This window comes from Budorcas taxicolor, chromosome 15, assembly GCF_023091745.1.
Source record: "Budorcas taxicolor isolate Tak-1 chromosome 15, Takin1.1, whole genome shotgun sequence".
NCBI lineage: Eukaryota > Metazoa > Chordata > Mammalia > Artiodactyla > Bovidae > Budorcas > Budorcas taxicolor.
Genome location: NC_068924.1, coordinates 13858055 through 13882877, shown reverse-complemented (window position 1 = coordinate 13882877; position 24823 = coordinate 13858055). Strand labels below are relative to the sequence as shown.

Below are 24823 nucleotides of genomic sequence, written 5' to 3'. Positions count from 1 at the left end.
CATTTTGGCAGATGCTGACACATAACTAATCTCTCATTCTAACTGGGACATGTAAGTTTAAGCTACAAGGAGAAAAAGGAAAATTAGGTCTCATGAGTCACAGAAAGTCATTTAGCCTCTCAGAGCCTCAAGTTCATACTGCAACAGGGATAAAAATACTCGTTCTTCTTATCTTACTGGATGGTTACAAAGACCAAGTGAAAATAATGTGAAAATACTATCTAAGCATTAAAATTATTTTCTATATAAACACCATTAATGGGGGTGCAGGGGGAGGACCAGAATTCAACACTGATAATGTATTAAAGTGAAGCTACTGTTAAAATGTTTCAGATAATATATGGGGCTATCTAAGAAACAAGGCATCAGGAAGACTTTCTAGACTAGCAACACTCGTCTCAGATGATTCCTTGAATACATACCCTTCTCACCACATTCATCTTTGCTTCACAGCTACTTGCTATAGTTCTTTGCTAGTGTTTTCAAGCAAGCTTACATTTTCTGGTTAGGTAAATGCCCAAACTCAATAAATGTTTGCTTATTAAGCAAACTTCAAAAATAGCTCTTTAGAGATTAGCATTTACAACACATCTATTATATTTAAAATGACAGTAATAGAATATTAAGCCAGATCAATTTATACTAAAAAAAATGTAAAAGGATAACTGATTTATAGGAAAAGACATTAAATAAATATTTGAGATGATCAAATCTATCATTACAAACAGTAAACTGTTAGTCGCTCAGTAGTGTCCGACTCTTTGCAACCTCATGGACTGTAGCCTGCCAGGCTCCTCTATCCATGGAATATTCCAGGCAAGAATACTGAAAAGGGTTGTCATTCCCTTCTCCAGGGGATCTTCACAACCCAGGAATCAAACTCAAGTCTCCTGCATTGTAGGCAGATTCTTTACCATCTGAGCCACTAGGGAAAACTGTAAGACAAACGATAAAAGACCTGTGGAAGTCACCAAATGTCCAAAAAAAAAAAAAAATCACGTCATCTTCCTTTTTACAAAATCCAGATTGAGTAGAATCTGTCACACAAATGAGAAGATGACATACAGAGTCACAGGTTCATGGTCCAAATACTTTTTTTAAATGACCAATCAGTGTCATTATAGTTTCACTGAGTGATTTCAAAAAGATTAAAAGAACTGTAGTTGTTGCCATTTAAATTAAATTATAGCCATTCCATAGCATCTGGTTTAATCACTAAATGCCACCTCCCCCTCATGACAAAAAAGATTTCTCCAAATGTAAGCATACATGAGAAACACAACTATGTTTCCAAACTTAGCAACCATTCTCCACTATCCATATTCCCTTTAACTGACAGGCAACCAAATGGGTCATTTCCTATATCCAGTGCCTCTTCTTTGGAGTGACCTCCAAAATGGTGCAGGAAGTGTTGAGAAAGTGAGGGCTTTGTGAACGATGACATTCAATGAACTCAATTCAGTGATGACATTCAAGTCATAAGGAAGACGTGAGGGGTGGCGCTGCTGTACAAGATGGTCTCAAAAGTTCAAATCTTGAGATCCTATGACTCAGAGCATACAATCTTAGAAAATTCTAAGACTACAAATAAAGAGCTATGGTTCTAACTATTGGAAAAATTTGCTAAGCTGGACTTTATCACTTTTTAATATTCCTTTCAGCTCCTGGTAGTCAAAATGCCCCTGACTATCCCTTCCTAACACGCACATGTACACATACATACATACAAATAAACCATTGTCCCATATGAAAACGTGATTCAACGACTTTGCTGTCAGTATGAAAATGTGATTAACAGACTTCGCTGTCAGTATTACTTCTTAGCTATTTTGCATAAACTCTCCCTATAAGAAGGCTGCCACACAGCACCAACATCATACAATTTTATTCATCTTCAATTAGCATGGGCATTTTTCTGCCCAAACCTTCAATCAGGATCATTAAGAAATAATATCAAATTATAATTATCCTTTTCCTATAAATCCTTTAATGGAGGTACAAAAAACCACCAAAGAGGTTCAAATATCTAAGCCATAAATAAATAGAACACTCCCTGCATAACCTGCAAGTAATTAACACGGTTCAAAATAATGGAGAGGTACGGGGGAGCCTGGTGGGCTGCCATCTATGGGGTTGCACAGAGTCGGACATGACTGAAGCGACTTAGCAGCAGCAGCAAGTGTACTTTGGAGCAAAAGCAATCCTAATACCTCAAGGGTAGGTACCTTTACTTAAATAAGTGTGCTATGTCAAAAAAAAAAAAAGGCATAAATAAAACACCATTTAGAAATTAATAAGATTGTTATAGTGATTAAAATATAACTAGCACTGTGGAATACTCTTGTTAATAATACTAATTATTCTACATATTTATTCATATGTAGACTGCTTTTCTCAAGAGGCTAAAAAAAACTCAGCATAAAACTGCCATTATATGCTTACACTCTAAATTCTGATTCATTATATTACCCTTAGGAAGAGCAGTTAAAGATTACATGAACATGCAAACAATTCACATTCACAAATGTGCTCATCCAAATTCGCAAAGCCACGCCCTCATAAATGGGAAACCACTTTCAACAGAATTCCCCTCTTTAACCCACTTTTCATTCTACCCTAAACTATACTATTCTCTGTACTCCTAATTTAAAGGAATCAAGTCAGTATTGTTTTAATGTTAATGTCTGGCTCTGCAAAATAACCAAATGAACATACACACATATCCATGGAAGAATAGAACTTAGGTATATAGACAGTAAGAGGGGTAAGAAAGCAAGGAAATTTCAGAAAAAAAAATCTGCTTTACAGATTACGCTAAAGCCTTTGACTGTGTGGATCACAAGAAACTGTGGAAATTCTTAAAGAGATGGAAAATTCTTAAATACCAGACCACCTTACCTGCCTCCTGAGAAATCTGTACGGAGGTCAAGAAGTAACAGTTAGAACTGGACACTGAAAGACAGGTTGGTTCAAAACTGGGAAAGGAGTATGTCAAGAATGTATATTATCATTCTGCTTATTTAATTTCTATGCAGAGTACATCATGTGAAATGCTGGCTGGATGAATCACAAGCTGGAATCAAGATTGCTGGGAGAAATATCAACCACCTCAGACATGCAGATGACAACACTTTAATGGCAGAAAGTGAAGAGGAACTAAAAAGCCTCTTGATGAAGGTGAAAGAGGAGAGTGAAAAAGCTGGCTTAAACTCAACAGCTGAAAAACTGAGATCATGGAATCTGGTCTCATCACATCTTAGTGATGAGTGATGACTTAAGAGTGTCAGGAAGATGCTCGACATCTAAGCGTTTCATAATAGTACAGTGTGGAAGTGAAGGGGTATAAAAGATGCAACAGAAACACAGCAGAGAAAAATGGCAGAAGGGGAAACAGTGGAAGCAGTGACAGACTTTATTTTCTTGAGCTCCAAAATCACTGCAGACAGTGACTGCAGCCATGACATTAAGAGACACTTGCTCCCTGGAAGGAGTTATGAAAAACCTAGTTAGTGTATCAAAAAGCAGAGACATCACTTTGCCAACAAAGGTTCATCTAATCAAAGCTATAGTTTTTCCAGGAGTCATGTACAGATGTGAGAGTTGGACCATAAAGAAGTTGAGTGCTGAAAAACTGATGTCTTTAAATTGTGGTGCTGAAGAAGACTCCTGAGAGTCCCTTGGACTGCAAGGAGATCAAACCAGTCAATCCGAAAGGAAATCAACCCTGAATAGTCACTGAAGGACTTATGCTGAACCTGAAACGCCAATACTTTGGCCAGATGATGCGAAGAGCTGACTCAGTGAAAAAGGCCCTGATGCTGGGAAAGACTGAAGGTAAAAGGAGAAGAGGGCAGCAGAAGATGAGATGGTTAGATAGTATCACGAACTCAATGGACACGAGTTTGAGCCAACTCCGGGAGACAGTGAAGGACAGGAAGCTTGGCTTGGTGCAGTCAACGGGGTTGCAAAGCGTTGGACAGGACTTAGCGACTGAACAACAAAGAGAAGCATAATACAGGACGGCTCTAGTCATACTATTTTTCAATAGTTCTGCCACTATGTCAGCCAGAGTGACACAGTTTTCTTTCCACCACAAGATCAAAACAAAAATTCCATCATCTGACTCTTACTCATTCCCACACATTTACTGGTCTGCTGTTATTATAACAGAACGTCTTTTTCCCTTGCTACACCATTCCTAACAGCAGTGTTCCACCCTTTCCGTCTCAAAAGCTCTTCTATTTCAAAGTGTAGCATTTAGGTGAACAAAGTTATACAAACTAACTATTGGTAGGCAGGCAGAAGTTACTTTTTATATGCTTTTCAAAATAGTATCCTTAAATAAGATTTTCAACTCTTTGTTTCAATCAGATTTTAAGTTATACTTATTCCTGTAAGTTATAATTATTCTTGGGAACTAATCAGGCTAAAAACTTGCTACTTAGGACAGTCATGTCTAAACAAATGAATCTGGGTACCTACACAGAAGTATTTCTTACCTCATACTACTGAACTTACAGCATCCCTGATAATGCTGCAAAAGCAGAAAAATCTGTCTCCAGATACTGGTTCCTGTTCAGTTGCTTATCACGTTCAAATATTCCCATGTCTCAAAGTACCCCTCAGTTTCCTTGCCAGGATGGAGACTCGGAATCTCCACCTCCACTAAAGGACTCAGCCGTCTCCCCTCTGGTCTTCACACTCTCCCTCTCCCTTTGCGGAGCAGGAACTTCCTAAAGTTGCCTGTTTCATACCCTCCCCTCTGACAGTTACTGACATCATCCATCTATCAGGGACTAGGGATAGTGTTGAAAACAGATTCATTTTCTTCATGGGACTTAAGAATACAACAAAGATGCTGGATATCTAAGTATTTTGTAAGAGAACAGAGTGGAAATGAAGGGATATAAAGGATGAAGCAGAAACACAGCAGAGAATACAAAGCTCAGAGCACAGATGCAGACTCAGAAGCACTCAGGAGCTGAACACATGAGCGGCAGCGGCACAAAGACTTGGTTTCACCACTTAGCAGATAATAATTCAGCAAGTTACTTAGTCTAACGTCTTTCTTTATAAAATAAGCTCATAAAATAAGGTAATGATACCTTATTAAAACCATAATAAGGATAAAAAAACACATGACCTATAGAAAGTAATTAGTGCTAAACTCTTAACTGGGAGAAAGTGTTAAATCAATAGTATTGTGAAAATACAAAAGTACCCTGGTCAGAAGGGAAAATAAGATAAAATAAAAAATAAAGGTCTCCTTTCAAGTAACCCACTAATTAAATTAAAATGAAGCAAAGTCCTTGGCACTAAAAGTACTTTTCACTCAGATGTGCACTGTAAAATGTCCTCATTTGACTAAGATAACTAAATGTATAAACTTTTAAGCTTAAAATAAAAGTTTTACTTAATGGACAAATCACTTAATTCTAAGCACAAACATCACGGGGAAAAATTTTAAATATATATAAATATGTATATGTTACACACATGCACACATGTATCCTGTGTAACTTCTGACAGATTCAAACAGAAGACTGCCCCAAATAAAACCAATTCCATCACCAGCATTTTTCAGTGTAACTATCAGCAATGTACCAACCCTCTTGACTCTGCTGTCTGCTGGGCTCGTAACAGAATTAATTAGCATCACTTTATTGTCAAACACACCAACACTTAGTGGTATTTCACAATAACAAACAGAAAAATAAAACTCAAGTATCAGAAGATGCCAAAAATAGATTTATACTCCTCTTAGTTCTCCTGATTTAATAATTCAAAATCCAGTAAAAAATATTTCTATTATAGCAAAAGTGAGAAAGTGTTTGTGAAAATTAGGGGTGCAGATAAATATGCCCACACTTTACACTCCTAACTCAAGTGACAGGAAACAATTCACCTATCTTTTCACATATCCTAATCAACTAATGCCTCCCAAGAATCTGAGAAAACTTGCATTTCTTTTATTTCCAGTCACTATTGACAACAATCATTACAATAAGATTTAAATCACTTGCCTTATATAAACGGCTTCACTCCTACAGCCAATTTAATTTTTCTTCAGTATCCCATGGGAAGAAAAGGTTCTTTTCAAAAAAGTATTCTCCTGTAAGTAATGTCCTGAGCACATACATAGCATGTTTGTCCAAGAACATTAAAGAATGTACTCTACATTCTGACTGTGAACAGGCTTTTCTAGAAATGCAAATTTTGCTGTCAATACTTACACAATAGACTACAGTACATAAGCACTGTTCATGCTCTATTCATCGTTCTGTTGAAAGTTTTATTAAAAATAAATAAAAGGCCTGCAGTGTGTATAAAGCACTTGGGATACAAAAGACCTATTGTCAGAATATTTGTAGGATCTCCAAAATAGAAAAACAACTCCCCAAACAAATTAATTACAAATTATAGTAATTATTTTTCAAATGGTACACCAGAAACCTGAATTTTTTTTTTTACTTAACCAACCCATAGTTTAAAAGAGGTGGCACAGTGATCTTATCATCATGGCATCTGATTAACAAAGATGAGACTACATTCCTCTTCAGAGAAACAAAGGGGATTTGAGCTCTGAGACAGCTGGTGCAAGCTGACATCTGGAAAATCTCTAAGTTCTAAGGTACATGCAACCTTGGTTACAGCTTAATTTTTACTGTTTTAGTTTCAGGTCTATCAGCTACATTTTCCTAAGTAAAAGGTAGGACATGTTATTTGGTAATGCAAGAGAAAGTATGAAAACCAAGCTGCATAGAACATAGTTTACATGCATCTTTTTTTCTACAGAGTACAGTTTCTTCAAAGATCTTATCTGGAAATATAAATAAATAGGTGAAAGCAAAAGTATTCTGGCCAAAACGAAATGTGCCTATGGGGGATGAGGTAAGACATGGAGAGCAGGAGGGACCATGAGTTCCAACATCATCAACAACTCCTTTTTAAAGAGTTTCTCAGGGACTTCCCTGGTGATCCAGTGGTTAAGAATCCGCCTTGCTATGCGGGGGATACGGGTTCAATCCCTGTTTGGGGAACTAAGATCCCACATGCTTTGCCACAACTAAGACCCAATGTAGTCAAGTAAATAAAATAAATGAACAAGTTTAAAAATAAATAAATAGTTTCTCAGAATCCCTTCAAAAATCCTGATTCAAACTCTGATGAGAGTAGAAATTAAAACTCACATGGTTTCATACAAAGCCTAGAGAGGAAAAGTTATGTATAGATCAGTTTAGCTGAGAAAGATTATTGGAAAGCTGATATGATTATTAGAGCTCAAAGCACACTACACAGATACTGCATTTCCTTTTAGAAACAAACAGTTCCATCCAAATTGAAGTATCAGGGCAGAAACACTACGAAGAGGAGAGTTGACCTATTCTGTAAATGCTTGCTCAACACTTTTACCCAAACAAATACAGAAAATACATGGGGAATTCACACACTGATAAAGGACCTTGCATGTAATTTTCTCATTCCATCATGCAAATATAATTCATTATTAAAACTCTGAAGTCACGCATCTGTTCTTCCAGTTATCTAGACGGACATTTTTCCTTTTCCAAATCAGAGAAAAACAAATTATTACTATTAATTGGTCACAACCCCATCAACATGAGATACAAGTTTTCTGCAAAAACTTCAGTAATGTAAGTGAAGTTGACATAGGTTTTTGTTTTATTCTGCAGTCACTGAAACATTTTGTAGGAAAATAAGATCATTCAATGTCTCTTTCTCTTCCTAGCCTGGGATCTGCTACTGCTAAGTCGCTTCAGTCGTGTCCGACTCTGTGCGACCCCATAGACGGAAGCCCACCAGGCTCCCCTTTCCCCAGGATTCTCCAGGTAAGAACACTGGAGTGGGTTGCCATTTCCTTCTCCAATGCATGAAAGTGAAAAGTGAAAGTGAAGTCGCTCAGTCGTGTCCGACTCTTAGAGACCCCATGGACTGCAGCCTACCAGGCTCCTCCATCCATGGGATTTGCCAGGCAAGAGTACTGGAGTGGGGTGCCATTGCCTTCTCTGTAGCCTGGAATAGTTACATTAAAAATCTAGTGTCTTGGCATCATTCAGTGATTTATCCTCCCTTATTCTGAATACTATTCACTATTTACCAGATTAAGCTGGTTGCTTTTTCTTGCTTGTTTTTGCCTTTTTCCCTCAGGCTATATAATGAAGATGAGGAAAACATCTCTCTTTTAAAATATTTTTGAAGTAATTATACTTAACATTAGCATAGCCCTTTACAAATGTCAAAGAGCTCTCATACATATTCTCTTTCATACTTCTTACCAACTCTGGAACTAGACTGTCTGGTACTAAATTACGATTCTACCACTCTGATGTGACTTCGAGGAAGTTACTAAACTCCCCGTGCTTCAGTTTCCTCATCTATAGTGATAATTCTCATACTTCACAGGAATATGAATAGAGAATTCAATGACTATACATAAAATACTTAAAACAGTGCCTATTACATAGTACACACTACATAAGCATTATTTTTTTTAATTACTGTCATCAAGATAAATCATCATATTCAGGTCTCACAACAATTCTATAAAGACAGCAAGTATCATTTTACCCTTTTTCCAGATAAAGGAATCAGGCTCAGAGATATCAAGCCGAGTCACAGTTAAGAAGCAGAATCCAAACTAAAAATACTCAGCCCTAAGAAAGTACCAAGACTTTTCACTACATTAGGTTGTATATATTACACAGGACAAATTTTTAGCTTACATAGTTCAATATACTTCTAAAGGCTATAATTACTACTCTTTTAAACATTTAAACACTCAAATAATTCTAGGCAGCACACACTGGTAGCCATGCTAAGAATATACCTTTTTTATTCAAAATAAACCTTCATCTCTTGCTAAGCATTTTAACAGTAGCAAAAGTGAGTCAGATTTCCAAAGAAAATAATTGGACTGGCTGGACAAGGTAAACCTATCATTAATTTTCCAATATTTAAGAGTTTATTTTTAAAAACAAAATGTATACCCCATGAAACTTGAACACGTTCATACTATGATTTATGTAGGGCAAGGCAACAGCATGCATTTAGAGTCAAAGTTCAAGTTCTAGTTCAACCTCTTCTAAGCAAGAACAATGAACAGTCATGCACTCCTCTGAGCCTCAAGTTACTCATCTGTCCAATGAGAATCTCCTCACAAAAGATAATGTAGGTGAAACACTTTTCTAACTATAAACTACACCAAAATGTGTTAACATTACCATTAGTTACTTTGATTACATTGAGGAACAATACTGAACATTCATTCACTCACCATTTTTTTTCCCCAAAGAAAACTGCTGACAGAAGTCTTGCAATACAGAAGTATCACTCTGAGTACTTTGTGTAACTGTATAAGGTGACGATCTGGATTGGACTACCACAAGGAAAGAGAAATTTCACTGGTAACCCACAAAGTATCTATTCTAGTACCATGTACTTCAAGAAGACACAGTAAAATCTGAACAGAAGAAATAAGAGAACAGACCATGTCACAAGCATCTGCGTATTTTTCTTTCTGATTTTAAATAGTCAATGTTTTTAATTTAATCATAAGAAAACTAACTGCACATATTATCACCAGAGCAGTAACCATAACACATTACATTTGTGTGATACTTTTACAGTGTTCAAAGCATTTCATACTTATCATTATAGAAATACAATATTACTGTTTGCTCACGTGTATTTTAATATTTACAAAAATTCCACTCTTAGGCAAGTCCCTTAATGTCAGTGTCTCAACACACCAAAAAAGGAAGGATGTATACTACATAGTAGATAAGACTCCTTTTTAGAACTACCATAGGTACAATTTTAAGTCTGTGATTACAAAAAGAGTAAAAAAAAAAGTGTGTAATGGGAAGAAAATTTTAAATTACAAAAATACAACTTATTAGAAATGAGTATGTGATTTTAAATGTCCCTTTTTAAAAATCTTACAAGGAAAATATGTTCCAAAATTTCTGGAAAATTGAGTTAACAGCATTTTATAGTGAAACTTTGTAGTTAATTTGAGAGTTAAAGCATATTTCAAAGAAAATTGGCTAAATACATTTACTAATGTAAGGTGAAAATTCAGTAATTATCAATATATCATATACAATACAATATAAAATACAACACTAAAATTAATTAACACACAGTTCAGAAAACACTTTAGAATATTTTCATACTCAGAGATATTGTGAACATAGGAACTGTAACAATGGAGTATCATACATACAAATGACTTCAACTATTTAAGGTCTCTGGCTTAGTATATAAAGTATCAACTTCTGTACAAAGAAAATAAAACCACTCCTAATAGTATCTTATAGAATCCAAAGGGGAAAAAAAAATTTTAACAGCAACCTGTTTATACTATTTACCAAACACCTACTATTAGCTACCATGATTCAAAAATGAAATCAGATCCTTCCTTTTCAGAAGCATAAAATTTAAAGACCAAGTAGAGATATGGCCATGGGTGCAGGGGAGAGAGGGGTTACTCTTTCTGGACTGGACTACCAGGGGCTTTTTCCCACCCAGTGATTCCAAAATCAGAACCAGTCATCCACCTGACTGAAGATGAAGAAACAAACAGTTCATGTTCTTCAGTTATTTTTTTAGTTATTTTTTTCAGGAGCAGTGATGAACTGCTTATGATTACACACATACACACTAAAACGGTCTGGCCTAACTGAAATCATGCCATGACTTGAAGTCTAGAAGCAGGAGTCAGGAGATCACTTCTGGCACCAAATATCTCTGTGACTTTGGAGAAAACACCACCAAACCATTCCTGGCCTTCAAACACTTATGGTGTCTTTGGGTTAAGTTACTAAACTTCTCTAGGTCTGTTCCCTCAACTACAAACTTACACAGCTGTACTAGAATCCAAAAATATCTGGATTAGTGGTTCTCACTTTAAGGAGAGACTCCTGGGCCCATTCCCCAGGATTCAGAATGTCTGGTTCAGAACCTAGGAAACTAAATGCTCATCAAGCACCACAAGTGACTGAAATGTGTAGGCGGGCCTCAGGCACACTTGAGAAATTAACTAGCTCATCTCTAACACCCTAACTGTTTAAAAAGATGACATTACTCACTTCAGCACCAAGGTCTTATTCAGGAATTCTAGATCTAGCTCAATGTGCAGGACATTATCTATGTTAAGCAAATATTTATAGAGAGTAAGAAAGGAAGGAAGGGAGCGGGTAAAGACAGAAGGGAAGGAAGGGAGAGGCTAGCTAGCTTACTGGTCATATTTTTGCCTAAGAAATACAGAACAATAGTAAAATTAAAACTGCATAGAACATACATCAGTGGCTGGAAAGTGAAGACATCAGTCTCCACACACATACAATTTTAAAGACAACATCAGCCCTTGTCAAAGTGCAAAGTCTAGGAAGGAAAAAGCAAAAAATAGTACATGGAAGCCAAAAGAATTTTAATGGGAAATTACTGATGACTAAAAATTGGTGACTATTTTCCCCAGGTAGAAGAGAACAGAATTTAAGGACTAGGACTTGGATGTGGGACTAAAGTTTGAAGTTATTGGTTACTCATACACATAAATTTCATTTGGGATAATATATGAAATGCAGAAATATTGTTGGCAATATTAACTTTCGTCCATTTATTTCCATTTTCCCATTCACTTACATTATAATTTTTGAGATGTTTTATCTTCACTTCTGATGATCTTCAAATGTCAATGGCTCTTAACACATTAACTGTAAACAAACACAAAGGAACTTAAGGGAATTCAGATATTTAAGGAATCCTACAGTAAAATAGTCTAAAATACTCTGTAAAGCCTAAAGGGGAGGGACGAGCAGAAAGAGGTTTTGGCATCATGTTTATTCTTTATTAATTTATCTGATATTCGAAATGTAAGCCTGTTCTTCTAACTGAAAGTGATACTGTCCTCTTACTATTTAGGCAAAGAAAAAAAAATTATCCTATTTTCCATTGGAAGAAAAAAACATTCAAAACTGGAGAAAAACGGGGATGACCCAGAGAGATGATATGGGGAGGGAGGTGGGAGGGGGGTTCATGTTTGGGAACGCATGTACACCCGTGGTGGATTCATGTCAATGTATGGCAAAACCAATACAGTATTGTAAAGTAAAATAAAGTAAAAATAAAAATTTAAAAAAAAAAAAACTGGAGAAAATTCTCTCCAAAGATCGAAATTCTGAACTTAATATACTGTGCACCTCATCCTTTTGCTCAGCAGAAAGTGCAACTGGTCAAGGAAACTCACTTCCCCGTCAAGACACCCACCTGACCTGCCTGGGCCTGCCCTCTCACTGCTGAACCAAGTTCTGCCCTGGAGCTGGGGCACCAGATCGCCGGGCATGAGGAGTTCATTTCAGCACTGAGCCCCTGATGTTAAACAAAACTTGGGTCCAAATGTCAAACTGTTCTCCCTAATCTGCAGTTTTCTCATCTGTAAAAGGCGAATAATAATACTGCTTCTTTCATATAATGAGGAGGATTATATGAGAAAATGCATATAAGGAATTTTAGCACTATACCAAGCACACAGTAAGCACTCAATAAACGTTAAGTGCTTTTATTTACAATATTATTGTGACTACTGATATTATTACTATCGTTTACTAGAACAACTTTCACTTGAAGAGCAAAGTTTATCTCAGGTATTCATATTTTTAGGTACTGCTTTGGTTGTAAAAGAATATTATCTAGTACCAGAAACAGAGGACATTTATATTATGTAAAATTTCATTCTTGACTTTTGCCAGGTGTCCTGGCTCAATTCAAGAAAATTAAGGCTCATGATACTAGCCCATCATGAGTCAAAGTTACTACACCTTTGGCTAACACACAACCTCCTAACAAAGTCTTACTTGAGCAACTACCCACTTGCTGGTTTCAGTATTGCCAATGCTGTTAGAAAGAAGATGGATATGTCTGTTACTCATGCCTATCAAATCCCTTGAGCACAATGAATCACAGGAGTCTCCCAGAAGAGACTCCTCTACCCTCCTCCATTAATCCCCAATGATTAAACTCCTTATGTTTGACATTACATGCTTAAAATATTAATATTTAAGTTTGGTAACAAAAATACATAGAACTTTTAGATTGAAGATACAAAAATAAACACAAGATATTGGCAAAAGCATTCATAAATTAACATGGCCCTGAACAGCCTGCTCTCCTTTCCTTATGAAGACCAAACCTTCTCAACTGAAATGAGAGAAAATACCTCATTATAACCTGATGCAGCATTCTGGGAGGATATTAAACACATGGATACATGGCCTCGAAATGAATGCTAAAGTGCAGAGGAATAAGCAGTGTAGGCCACTGTCCTCAGACCACCACTACTTTACCCAACAATTCCTTGAGCGTCTCAAATGAAATAGCACAGCTGGTCACTCTTCATTTGATTTCTACTTGCTTTTCACTTAATGCCACGGGAATAAATAAATGCATCCTTTTCACTGTATGGTCCTAGATTAAGATTATAAAAATCGAGCCTAAGATAATACACACACAAAAAAGTAAAAACCTTAAAAACCCAAAAGTTTAGAGGGCTCCAAGATACAGTTCTCATTTTTGGTTTGCTACAACATATCATCTCTCTCTTTCCAGGCATTTTCCATTGTGATCACTGCAGCAAATCTAAGAATGTCTCTGGCACAAGTAAGTTTTGTACACTTCAACTGAAAAATATTTTCCTTGCTTTAAGATGATTTATCTGTATATATGGGAGAAGCTACTGCCTGTCTTCAATACCTATTCTCTTCTATTCCTTAGACATACATTTCCAATTTTTAGTTTAGAATAAGGCCTCCCAGAAGAGACTACATAATCTAGCCTCCACTGTGTATGGCATGGGACCATGATCTGGCCAACTGGATGTAAACTTAAAACCTGGTATGTGACTTCAAAAAATTTATCCTTTAAATAGAGGCAACATGCCTTTCTTCTTCCTGTCCGCCTTTTTGACTCATGAAGATCAGTGGTTAAAGAACTGCAACAGTAATTCTGGCTCTCATGGTAACACTGGAATGTAAGATACAGTGAGTTAGAAAGAGTCTATGTCCTGGATACTTTATATCCATTGTATCAGATCTGTATTAACTATTCCTGGGTTTTTATGTGGGGCAAAAAGAACACAAAATTATCTTTGTTTTATGACAAGGTTACTTTGGATTTTCTGTTATACTCTGCTAAACCTAAACTTCAAAAAAAAAGAGAAGAGTTTTCCAAGTAAGTGTACTTAGGTTTTTTGAAGTGTATAGGTTGAAACATTTTAAAATTTTTATTATATAGCATCTGCTCTTATTTAATCTAGACTAAGAATTACTTAAACAGCCCAAGAGTTAATCACATCCAGTAAAGTCTTTTAAAGAAGGAAAATTCATCAGCAATTACTGCCACGGTACTAAGGTACTTGGCCAGGAGAAGAATTAGAAAACTTGCTCATAAGTGGTCTATAGTGATGACAACATTGGTACATATATAGAAACACATTAAGAGGGATACCCACGGTTAGTTCTGTGTAATAAAGCTACAGGAAAGGGAATTGAGGTCACTAAGATTATTTTCTTTAAAAGGGCATCTTCCCTGTCCCTTTAATTATAACCACCTTGTATCAATCTTTTCATTTTATATAGTTCCATTTTTAATCTGACTTCCTGTGTAAAGCAAGCTGATAAAATCACTCTCACCTCTCAATAGCTTTAATCCTATCCATTGATTTAACTAAATCATAGCGTAGGCCAAGACATAGCAAGTGCTTTACCGACTCAAAACTAACCTCCTTTAGAAAGAAAATACTCTATACTAATCTAGAGAATTTCCTGAATCACACACAACCTTTGTCCCTGGTGAGTTTGAATACAATAGCATTAACTGGAAGCTTTCCAAAATAAACTCACTGTTTTCTGAACATCTGTATCTGGGTTATTTCCTTCCCTTGAACATAATCCTTTATTGGTTCAGGTGATAGCCTTCTGGAATTCTTTTTAATAGTTTCAAAAATTGTATGTTACCACTAATGCATCTCACCAAGGACCTATTTTCATAAGCCCCAAAACATAATGTTTTGGTGTTCTTTCTTGTGGCTAAGAAAGAAAAGCTCTCAGGAAATTTCCTAAAAGCCAGATATAATAAATCCACAAGAGATGGACTTTTACCTTTCATTATTTCAGTCAATATTTTTACAAAAGTGCTCCCAAGTAATAGGCTTGGAGTTACTAAGCAACCATCAGTGAAAGACTCAAAACAGTGGTTCTCCAACTTCAGCATGCATCAGGATCACCTGGCTGTCCTGATAAAATACAAACACTGGTCTCCACCCCCAAAGCTTTGCATTCAGCTACATCTGAGGCAGGGCCAGGAAACCTGTATTTGAACAAATTCCTAAGGGATGCTGATGTTACTGTCTTGGAACTACTGAGCTATATTAACAGAAGACTGATGATGACAGAGTAAGCAGGTAAAAATCATACACAGGACCCAGTTTCAACTTCAGTATTAACCCAAACACTTGTGATCAATAAGTAATCTTTGTACATGTTCTTCCAGAAAAATATACACAAGTACTGATTAGTTCACAATAATATTGGATCTAATAGAACTTAAAGGTTCTTTTAGGGTCCTGTTATAATGAAACTCAAAATAAGTAATTTTTAGGCTGTCTAAATGTTCAATGTCTGATGCAAGGTGTTAATAACAAGGCCAAGGTGGGAGATACAATCGATTAGTTCACTCTGTTCTGTAGCTATAGTCTGCTAACTCAGCCAGCTGCCTCAGAAGTCATGCCAAGAGTCAAAAGGAGACTGGTAAGAATGTGTCATTGGATACAAATCCATCACCACTACTGAAAAAAACAACCTGAAAGGATACTTCCTACTGGCATCACTTCTAAGTGACCTTGGGGCTGAAACCAGGAATGAGACCCTCCAGTGAAATGTAGTTTGGAAATCTTAAAAACTCCTACCTCTTCAGGCTATGTCTGTGTGTGCGTACAAGCATGCTAAGTTGCTTGACTTGTATTCGACTTTTGGCAACCCTATGGGCTGTAGCTGGCCAGGCTCCTCTGTCCATGGGATTCTCCAGGCAAGAACACTGGAGTGGGTTGCTATGCCCTCCTCCAGGGGATCTTTCTGGAGACACTGAACCTGCATCTCCTGCGGCTCCTGCGTTGCCAGCAGATTATTTATCGCTGAGCCACCAAGGAAGCCCCTCCAGGCGGTAAGTATCATCAAAATTCATAGAAACAGAAATCCACGATCTGCTGTTTTCAAATGATGATAATTTTAAGGAAGACATGCAATTCAAAAATGTAATTAGCTTGAGCTACTTTTTTGATTATATTATGTGCACCTCCTCTTTGATTGTTTTAATCTAAGTTAAATGTAAATATAAGATGCTCATAAATGCTAATGAATTTATACACTAGAAATCAACTGATAACCAAAAACAATCTGAGACAAACAAATGGTGCCCAGAGAAATTAGAAAATGAGGATATATCGGATGAAAGAAATACAGATTAAGTAACTGACAAACTAAATTTGAGAGAAAGAGACCAAAGTAATCAAGACAGATGGAAAATCCAGTAGGCTAAGGAAACGATGTTGTGAAGACAAGAGGAGTGGGCCCAGGAAGATAATTCAAACAATAAAAACGCCCGGGGTGTCAAGAGGCTTCACACAAGGGCCCCATCAGCTCGAACCTGAACTTGTGACTTTATAGGCCACATTTCACTTTGGAAAACCTTTTAATTCTTTGGGTAGAAACAACAAATAAGACAAGTGTTGAACATTCAGTCAACATTTCTTTATTCAATCATCTACTGGGTGCCTCTCTGGCACTAGATTTATTAGCATGATTGTGCACAGTAAAAAATAATCAAAGAAACCCACTTAAGCAGTACATTCTCTAACAGTGTACAAACTGAAAGATGGAAAAAAACAGACTAAGAAGCCAGATGAATATCAATGTAGTCTTAAATTCTGCTGTATAACTTCTACAATTCTGAAGCTCAGGTCTACCCTAGCTGCCATATCCAGCCCACAGTATTGTTTTATCAATAGTCTGACCACAAAAATCAGAGCAAGACCAACTGGTATACAGTCAGATAATCAGTGTGCTGAAATGAATTTTTTTCCACAACTCTCTCTCTCTCTCTGTGGGGCAGGACATGTGTGGTGAAGGCAACAGCAGGATATACAAGAGCTGCTGAACCGTTCACTCAAGTAGGCAATACCAAGCAGGACTCACCAAAGAAAATCAGCTTAAGCATGCAAGATGACATAATTGCTAATCAGCTATAGCTGATAGAAACTACTATCTAAATATCATATTAAGAATGACATTGCTCTTCTGTGAACAAAGATATAAGGCTTATGATGACCTAGAAGGCAAAGCTAGAAGCAATAGCAATTCTGAGCTGACTACAGATTTATAGATATACATAGACTGTGGATATATAGATATTAAAACTAATATTTAATGTTTAGTGTGAACCACAGATCCCACAAGAGCCAATCACTCAACCTAAATTGAGTGTGTCGTTTTCCAAAAAACAATGGGCAACCACAAAGGGTTACAGTACTATTTTACAGATTTATATTTTTCCTACTTCCCAGAAGAGTATAAAACATTTTACAAATTAACACATTTAAACATAATATTTAAGCTGGCGCCATCTAATAGTAGGAGTATTTGAAGGAATTAAAGATGAATATATTACCAACTTCAGTTATAAATTTGACTGAAGACTTTTTGCCAAAGTGAAGATGCAGCTACATAATTTCCATTTTGAAACAAATAGAAAATATAACCAAAATTTCCCTTGAAACTAAACTCAGCAGAAATTTGGTAATCTAGTGTGCAAATCACAATCTGTAATACACTGAATAGAATTATTAACTATTATTTTGCAAGAGATATCAAAGTAATTTCACAAGGCAATTTTCCTAACTGAAAATAAGAAAACGAGAATTTTCTAATTGTATAAAACGAAAGCAGAACTACAATTTAAGAATGAGATTTCTGCAAAAGACTGAAATAATACAGTTCAAACACCAATATTTCACTTAATCATAGGATAACAAAAGTAGTAAACCTAATCTGGGTAGTTACGTAACATTGCCGTTGTAACCATAGTTGTCCACCCTCCCTCTGTATTAGAAGCACCTGTAATTGACTGTGACCCAAAATTAAGCTTTCTAACAAGTGTCTACAATCCAGCTATCCTATAATGTTGATTAAAGAGAGTGCCACAAATAGGTGTAATGATTCACAAAATAAAAGATATGAAAGAATTTAGCAGGATGAATTCTATAGACAATCAATACAATAAATATTATTTTTCTACTTTTCTAGAGAACAGGAATGAAAGCTGGCATTTTCCTGTGAAAGTAGAGCCATACTTGTAGTTTTGTCTGGAGAGGATGAAGCCAACAAACTCCAGTCAAAATTCAAGGAATTCTTAACTTCCCCATATTCATATGTAACCTAATGTTTCATTAAGAAGTTAAAATATATACATATAAACTTTGAAGTTGTTGGGCTTTTTCTTTTACTAAATAAATGTGCTTAACTGGCAAAACTAACCTAGTTATGTGATATAAACATTTAGTGTAATTTCAAAAATTCAAAACAAAGGTTATTATCATTAAGATACAGAACTGACAGATTTTTAAAGCTTAAAGGGACCTTACAGATGTTCTAGATCAACTCTCCCTTCCCCCTGCCTTATTTCAAAAGATGAAAAAACCGCAGACTGGAGAGGTTAAATGAGACAGGCCAAATGACAAACTGAGCCTAGGTCTAAAGAGCCTGAGCCTCCTGACATTCAGTACTTTCTTTCTAACAAGAGTATGCTGCCTCCTGTGGTTCCAAATCCTCCCTTGGATGATATTACTTCAGCTGTCTCATTTGTTTTCTTTACATTCTATCTATCCTGAGCCATAGTTGCCATTTGTAACTTTCCCATAAAATTATAATTTTCCAACCTGTTTTCTGCATGATTTTACAGCTGAGTGTAAATCCCCTAGTCTTCTAAATTTCATTGCAGGCAGATTCTTTACCTTCCGAGCCACCAGGGAAGACCTAAATTTCGGAGCAATAAACCTAAAAAGCACCTGAAACAAATGCACACTAGTGGTATATAATCAAATGCAAAATCACTCTCCGGCATAATTCAAACCACAAATTCAAAAAATAAAATTTATTAAGCACCTCTGACAGGCAGGGTCTCTGTTAAATGATGGTGATATGAAAACCAATACGATATGATCCTTGTCCTCAAGTAGCTGACAGGCTAGTAGAGAAGACAATTAAACCAACACTGTGCTTGTTAAAAACACTGTAAAAGGGGTGGGCAGGTTGCTGTGAACACATTTAGGAAGAGAATCTAATAAAGAAAGGTGGGATCAAGTAATGATTGACTTCCCAATGAGGTCCTGAACAGCAACAGAAAAAAAAAAAAGCAGTATCACCCATATTTAGCAGAGTCCGAAACGAATTAAAAGAGAGCAACAGAATTTAAAGGCTCAAGAGACAGTTTTCTATGACAGTTAACCTGGGGTATCCTCTAATGCACATTAATGAAGTCTCCTTTATGTACAGTTGGGAAGGTCCCCTGGAGGAGGAAATGGCAATCCACTCCAGTGTTTTTGCCCAGAGAATCCCATGGACAGAGGAGCCTGGCGGGCTACAGTCCATGGGGTCGCAAAAAGTCGGACACGACTGAGCAACTAGTAATACTAATAATTCCAATTTATTCACGGGAAAGAAAAAATGAAACGTGCTAGTAGTTTACAGCGATTTAGTATCTAATAACTAATAACAACTAGACTTTTTCAAAGGAAAAGAAGCTGATTTCAATGTAGCAGTATAACAATACAGGTCTTCCTATTTCTTAATAAAATTTACTATTTTAAAACAACAGGAAAAAACTGCCTTTGAAACACGTCAAGTTAATATTTACGACAGCCCTGTGAAAAGCTACATAGTAAAATCCTCCTCAAAATTCCAGGGGGAAAAAAATCCCAGCTGATACAAGATGGAAACCTGGAGAACCGGTAGGTAGCCCAGGAAGAACGAAAACTACCACTCATTACTCAGGAATAATAAGGTTCAGCTGGAAGATTCACGGTGTAGGTACTCACATTTTAAAGCAAAGTTGGGGGGAGGGGGGAAGATCAGAATGCAAGGAAACCTTAAAATAAGTGAGTGAAGTGACGGGAAAGAGCGGAAAGGGTGGGCAAGAACCCAGACACCCAAGACTGAAAGACGGATGGAAAAAAGACTGGAGAAGGGTCTCAGAAAAGAGTCGTCCAGGGAGAAAGGCAGGGAGGAGATGGGGGAGGGGATAGAGTTGGGGAAGGGCTGTCCAAAAAATGAATTAAAGGGAAGTGAGAGATTAGAGGATGTAGTGGACTGAGGCGTTCTCGACCGCAGATAAAAACACCAGAATACAAAAGGTAAGGCCGATGCAGACCGCAGAGTTTTAACCTCCTCTTTCCCAGCCTCTAACCCGCAGAGAGGAAGAAAGAAGAGGTGCCCAGCCTGAGGGAAGGAATTCCGGCGCAGCTTCCCAGTCCCGGAGCCCGCGACGTGGGGCACCGTCCAGCGGGTCCCGGGCTCCTCTTCATCCCCCTCGGGCGCTCGGCGGGCCCCGGTTACCTGGACAGGGAGTCGACGCTGGGCGGCCGTGCTACTGCTGGCTGAGAGCCAAGGCTTTCGCAACTCGAGCTCTTCTCCATGGCGCGGCACGGGGGCAGCCGGAGGAAAAGCCTGCGGCGACCTCCGCGGCTGCCCGGCGGGAGGAGCGGAGGGCGGGCTGCGACGGGCTGGGTCCGCGCTCAAGCCCGCGCCGGCCCGGCAGGGAGACCGGAAGCGGCCATGTTCCCCCAGCCTGCACCGCGCGCGGGCGCTGCTGGGAGCCGGAGGAGCCCGCGGCGCCCCGGGGGCGCCCGCCCTCGCGCGCTTCGCACGCCGCCACCCCGTGCGGCCGCTGCGGGCCGGGGAGCGCGTGACGGCGCCTGAGGGCCGAGGCTCCTCTGAGGCCGGCGGGAGCCGGGGCTGCAGGCGGAGGGGCCGTTTGAAAAATAATGAAGCAGCGAGTACTACGGACGAGGGTCTGAAGACAAGGACCTTAAGGACGGGGACGATTGTGACGGGAATGTGAGGGTCGGGGAAGAGAACAGAATAATAACGGATGTGGGCAAACCGTAGGATGAGAGGCAGAGGGACGTGGGGGATGAGGAGGGGAGGACCTGAACACAGGTTCGCGTACAGGATGAGGCTGTGAGAGGTGAGATGGCGAAATACTCATCACGTCAAGAACTGAAAATGATTAAGTAATTGTTCCTTAAATCATAATTAAAGCCTACTTTAGGAGGCTTCCTTGGTGGCTTAGAGGTTAAAGCGTCTGCCTCCGATGCGGGAGACCTGGGTTCGATCCCTGGGTCGTGAAGATCCCCTGGAGAAGGAAATGGTAACTCACTCCAGTATTCTTGCCTGAAGAATCCCATGGACAGAGAAGCTTGGTAGGCTGCAGTCCACGGGGTCGCAAGGAGTCGGACACGACTGAGCGACTTCACTTAGGAGAAGGAAATGGCAACCCACTCCAGTACTGTTGGCTGGAGAATCCCATGGACAGAGAAGCCTGGTAGGCTGCAGTTCATGGGGTCGCAGAGTCGGACACGACTGAAGCGACTAAGCACGCAAAGCCTACTTTAAAGTTAGTGGATTCACATCCTGCCTCTCTCAGTTATTTGCAGTATAGTCCAAGGCATGGAACATTAATTTTTTAATCTGTAAAACAGGAAAACCAGCTTCACAGATTAGAGGAGTTCAGTTCAGTCGCTCGGTCCTGTCCGAGTCTTTGCGACCCCATGAATCGCAGCACACCAGGCCTCCCTGTCAACCAACTCCCAGAGTTCACTCAGACTCATGTCCATCGAGTCAGTGATGCCATCTAGCCATCTCATCCTCTGTCGTCCCCTTCTCCTCCTGCCCCCAATCCCTCCCAGCATCAGAATCTTTCCCAATGAGTCAACTCTTCACATGCGGTGGCCAAAGTACTGGAGTTTCAGCTTCAGCATCATTCCCTCCAAAGAAATCCCAGGGCTGATCTCCTTCAGAGTGGACTGGTTGGATCTCCTTGCAGTCCAAGGGACTCTCAACAGTCTTCTCCAACACCCACAGTTCAAAAGCATCAATTCTTCGGTGCTCAGCTTTCTTCACAGTCCAACCCTCACATCCATACATGACCATTGGAAAAACCATAGCCTTGACTAGACGGACCTTTGTTGGCAAAGTAATGTCTCTGCTTTTGAATATACTATCTAGGTTGGTCATAACTTTTCTTCCAAGGAGTAAGCATCTTTTAATTTCATGGCTGCAATCACCATCTGCAGTGATTTTGGAGCCCCAAAAAAAATAAAGTCTGACACTGTTTCCACTGTTTCCCCATCTATCTGCCATGAAGTGATGGGACCGGATGCCATGATCTTCGTTTTCTGAATGTTGAGCTTTAAGCCAACTTTTTCACTTTCCTCTTTCACTTTCATCAAGAGGCTTTTTAGCTCCTCTTCACTTTCTGCCATAAGGGTGGTGTCATCTGCATATCTGAGGTTACTGACATTTCTCCCGGCAATCTTGATTCCAGCTTGTGTTTCTTCCAGTCCAGCATTTCTCATGATGTACTCTGCATAGAAGTTAAATAAGCAGGGTGACAATAGACAGCCTTGACGTACTCCTTTTCCTATTTGGAACCAGTCTGCTGTTCCATGTCCAGTTCTAACTGTTGCTTCCTGACCTGCATATAGGTTTCTCAAGAGGCAGGTCAGGTGCTCTGGTATTCCCATCTCTTTAAGAATTTTCCACAGTTTATCATGATCCACACAGTCAAAGGCTTTGGCATAGTCAATAAAGCAGAAATAAATGTTTTTCTGGAACTCTCTTGCTTTTTCCATGATCCAGCGGATGTTGGCAATTTGATCTCTGGTTCCTCTGCCTTTTCTAAAACCAGCTTGAACATTTGGAAGTTCACGGTTTACGTATTGCTGAAGCCTGGCTTGGAGAATTTTGAGCATTACTAGCGTGTAAGATGGGTGCGATTGTGCGGTAGTTTGAGCATTCTTATGACATTGCCTTTCTTTGGGATTGGAATAAAAACTGACCTTTTCCAGTCCTGTGGCACACTTGCAACAATGCTTCATACATAAAAAGCCCTCAAATGTAAGTAGTATTACTACCCTCTCCGTAAGGGTGGTTAGGATGAAATGGACTAGTGTGTATAAGCAGTTTTTAACACAGTTTCAAACATAATAGCTACAGGAGAGGAGGAGGTTGAGAAGGAAGAAGTGATTGGTATGGTAACGGTAGTATGGAAAGTATAAACCAGGTAGGGAAAAAAATGACTGCTCATTATTCTGTTTCCCTTGCACCCCTGGCCCAGCATTATAGAAAGGGCACTACAAAAAAATAAAAGCTGAAACTATCAGTCCTGCTGTAACTTGGATTAAACTCTGTGTGGTTTTGAATTGTGTGAAGGGGAAAAATCACTTTGGCATTAATCCATTGTCTACTCAAAAAGGTATGAAAGAGGAATTGGTGAGGGAAGCGTTAAATGTGCAAAAGATTAGACATGTATACTATTGGATGCAGTGGATATTGGATAGAAGGCAAAGGTTTAGCAGTCTTTCCCTGCCCTCTCAAATTCCCCAACAAGGCAGGAAGGGAGTGTAAAGGGATAATCTGTGATAAGAGAACAGGAACTGGGTGAAGGGGAAGTGCTTCTGCTGGTAATTTTCTATTACAGAGGACAAAGGAAGGCCATAGAAAAGATATCATAAAGGAATTTCTCTGGTTGACACTGAGTCACAGTCACCTTATGTATGTGGTATAAAAATATGCAAAGATTATTTCTGTGAAAGAAATCAAGACAATGAGTGGTTAAAAAAAGAAGCTTCCTTGCTAGGATAAATAGAATTATGTTGATTTAAACTGAGTATGATTTACACTGACAATAACTGATGTCTTTAAGAAAGTCTCAAGGTATAGGAGCAGTGAAATATTAACTTGCAAGTGCATTCCTCAGAAGAGCAGCTAACCTAGTTGTGTTCCGTGTAAGCTGTAGTTCATTGCTGTTCAGTCACTGAGTCCTGTCCGACTCCTTGTGACCTCATGGACTGCAGCTTGCCAGGCTTCTCTGTCCATCACTATCTCAAATTCATGTCCAGTGAGTCAGTGATGCCATCTAACCATCTCATCCTCTGCCACTGCCTCCTCTTGCCCTCAATCTTTCCCAGCATTAGGGTCTTTTCTAATGAGTTGGCTCTTCACATCAGGTGGCCAAAGTACCGGAGCTTCAACTTCAGCAACTATCCTTGCAATGAAAATTCAGGGTTGATTTCCTTTAGGATTGACTGGTGTCCTTGCTGTCCAAGGGACTCTCAAGCATCTTCTCCAGCACCACAATTGGAAAACATCAGTTTTTCAGTGCTCAGCCTTGATCCAACTCTCACATCAGTACACGACTACTGGAGAAACCATGGCTTTGACTATATGGACCTTTGTTGGCAAAGTGATGTCTCTGCTTTTTAATACAGTGTCTAGATTTGGCATAGCTTTTCTTCCAAGGAGGAAATGTCTTTTCATTTCATGGCAGTCGTCACCATCCACAGTAATTTTGGAGCTCAAGAAAATAAAATTTGCCACTGTTGTACTTATTACAATGAATGAATATGTATTGAAGCAAAAAGACTTGGCCTTTCTGTTCCATTCCCTAGCTTGGCAGGTACTGGATAGCAACT

The 24823-nt window shown here is 38.6% G+C and overlaps 1 protein-coding gene across 3 annotated transcripts in view; it reads right to left on the bottom strand.

The window, feature by feature from the left end:
• The window catches only part of MTMR2 (myotubularin related protein 2), a 113450-nt gene extending 92554 nt beyond the window's left edge, over positions 1-20896 (bottom strand). For 2 of the 3 annotated variants that reach the window (XM_052652419.1, XM_052652420.1), the window contains exons 1-3: positions 20685-20896; positions 11668-11738; positions 9296-9481 (exon numbers count right to left, since the gene is read on the bottom strand). Coding sequence is in view for 1 of the 3 variants with exons in the window: in XM_052652418.1 (XP_052508378.1) it covers positions 20685-20764 (80 nt within the window). In the remaining 2 variants the exon portion in view is untranslated. The remainder of the gene's footprint in view (positions 1-9295; positions 9482-11667; positions 11739-20684) is intronic. The other variant, XM_052652418.1, reaches the window with a different exon arrangement.
• Positions 20897-24823: the final 3927 nt, after the last annotated feature.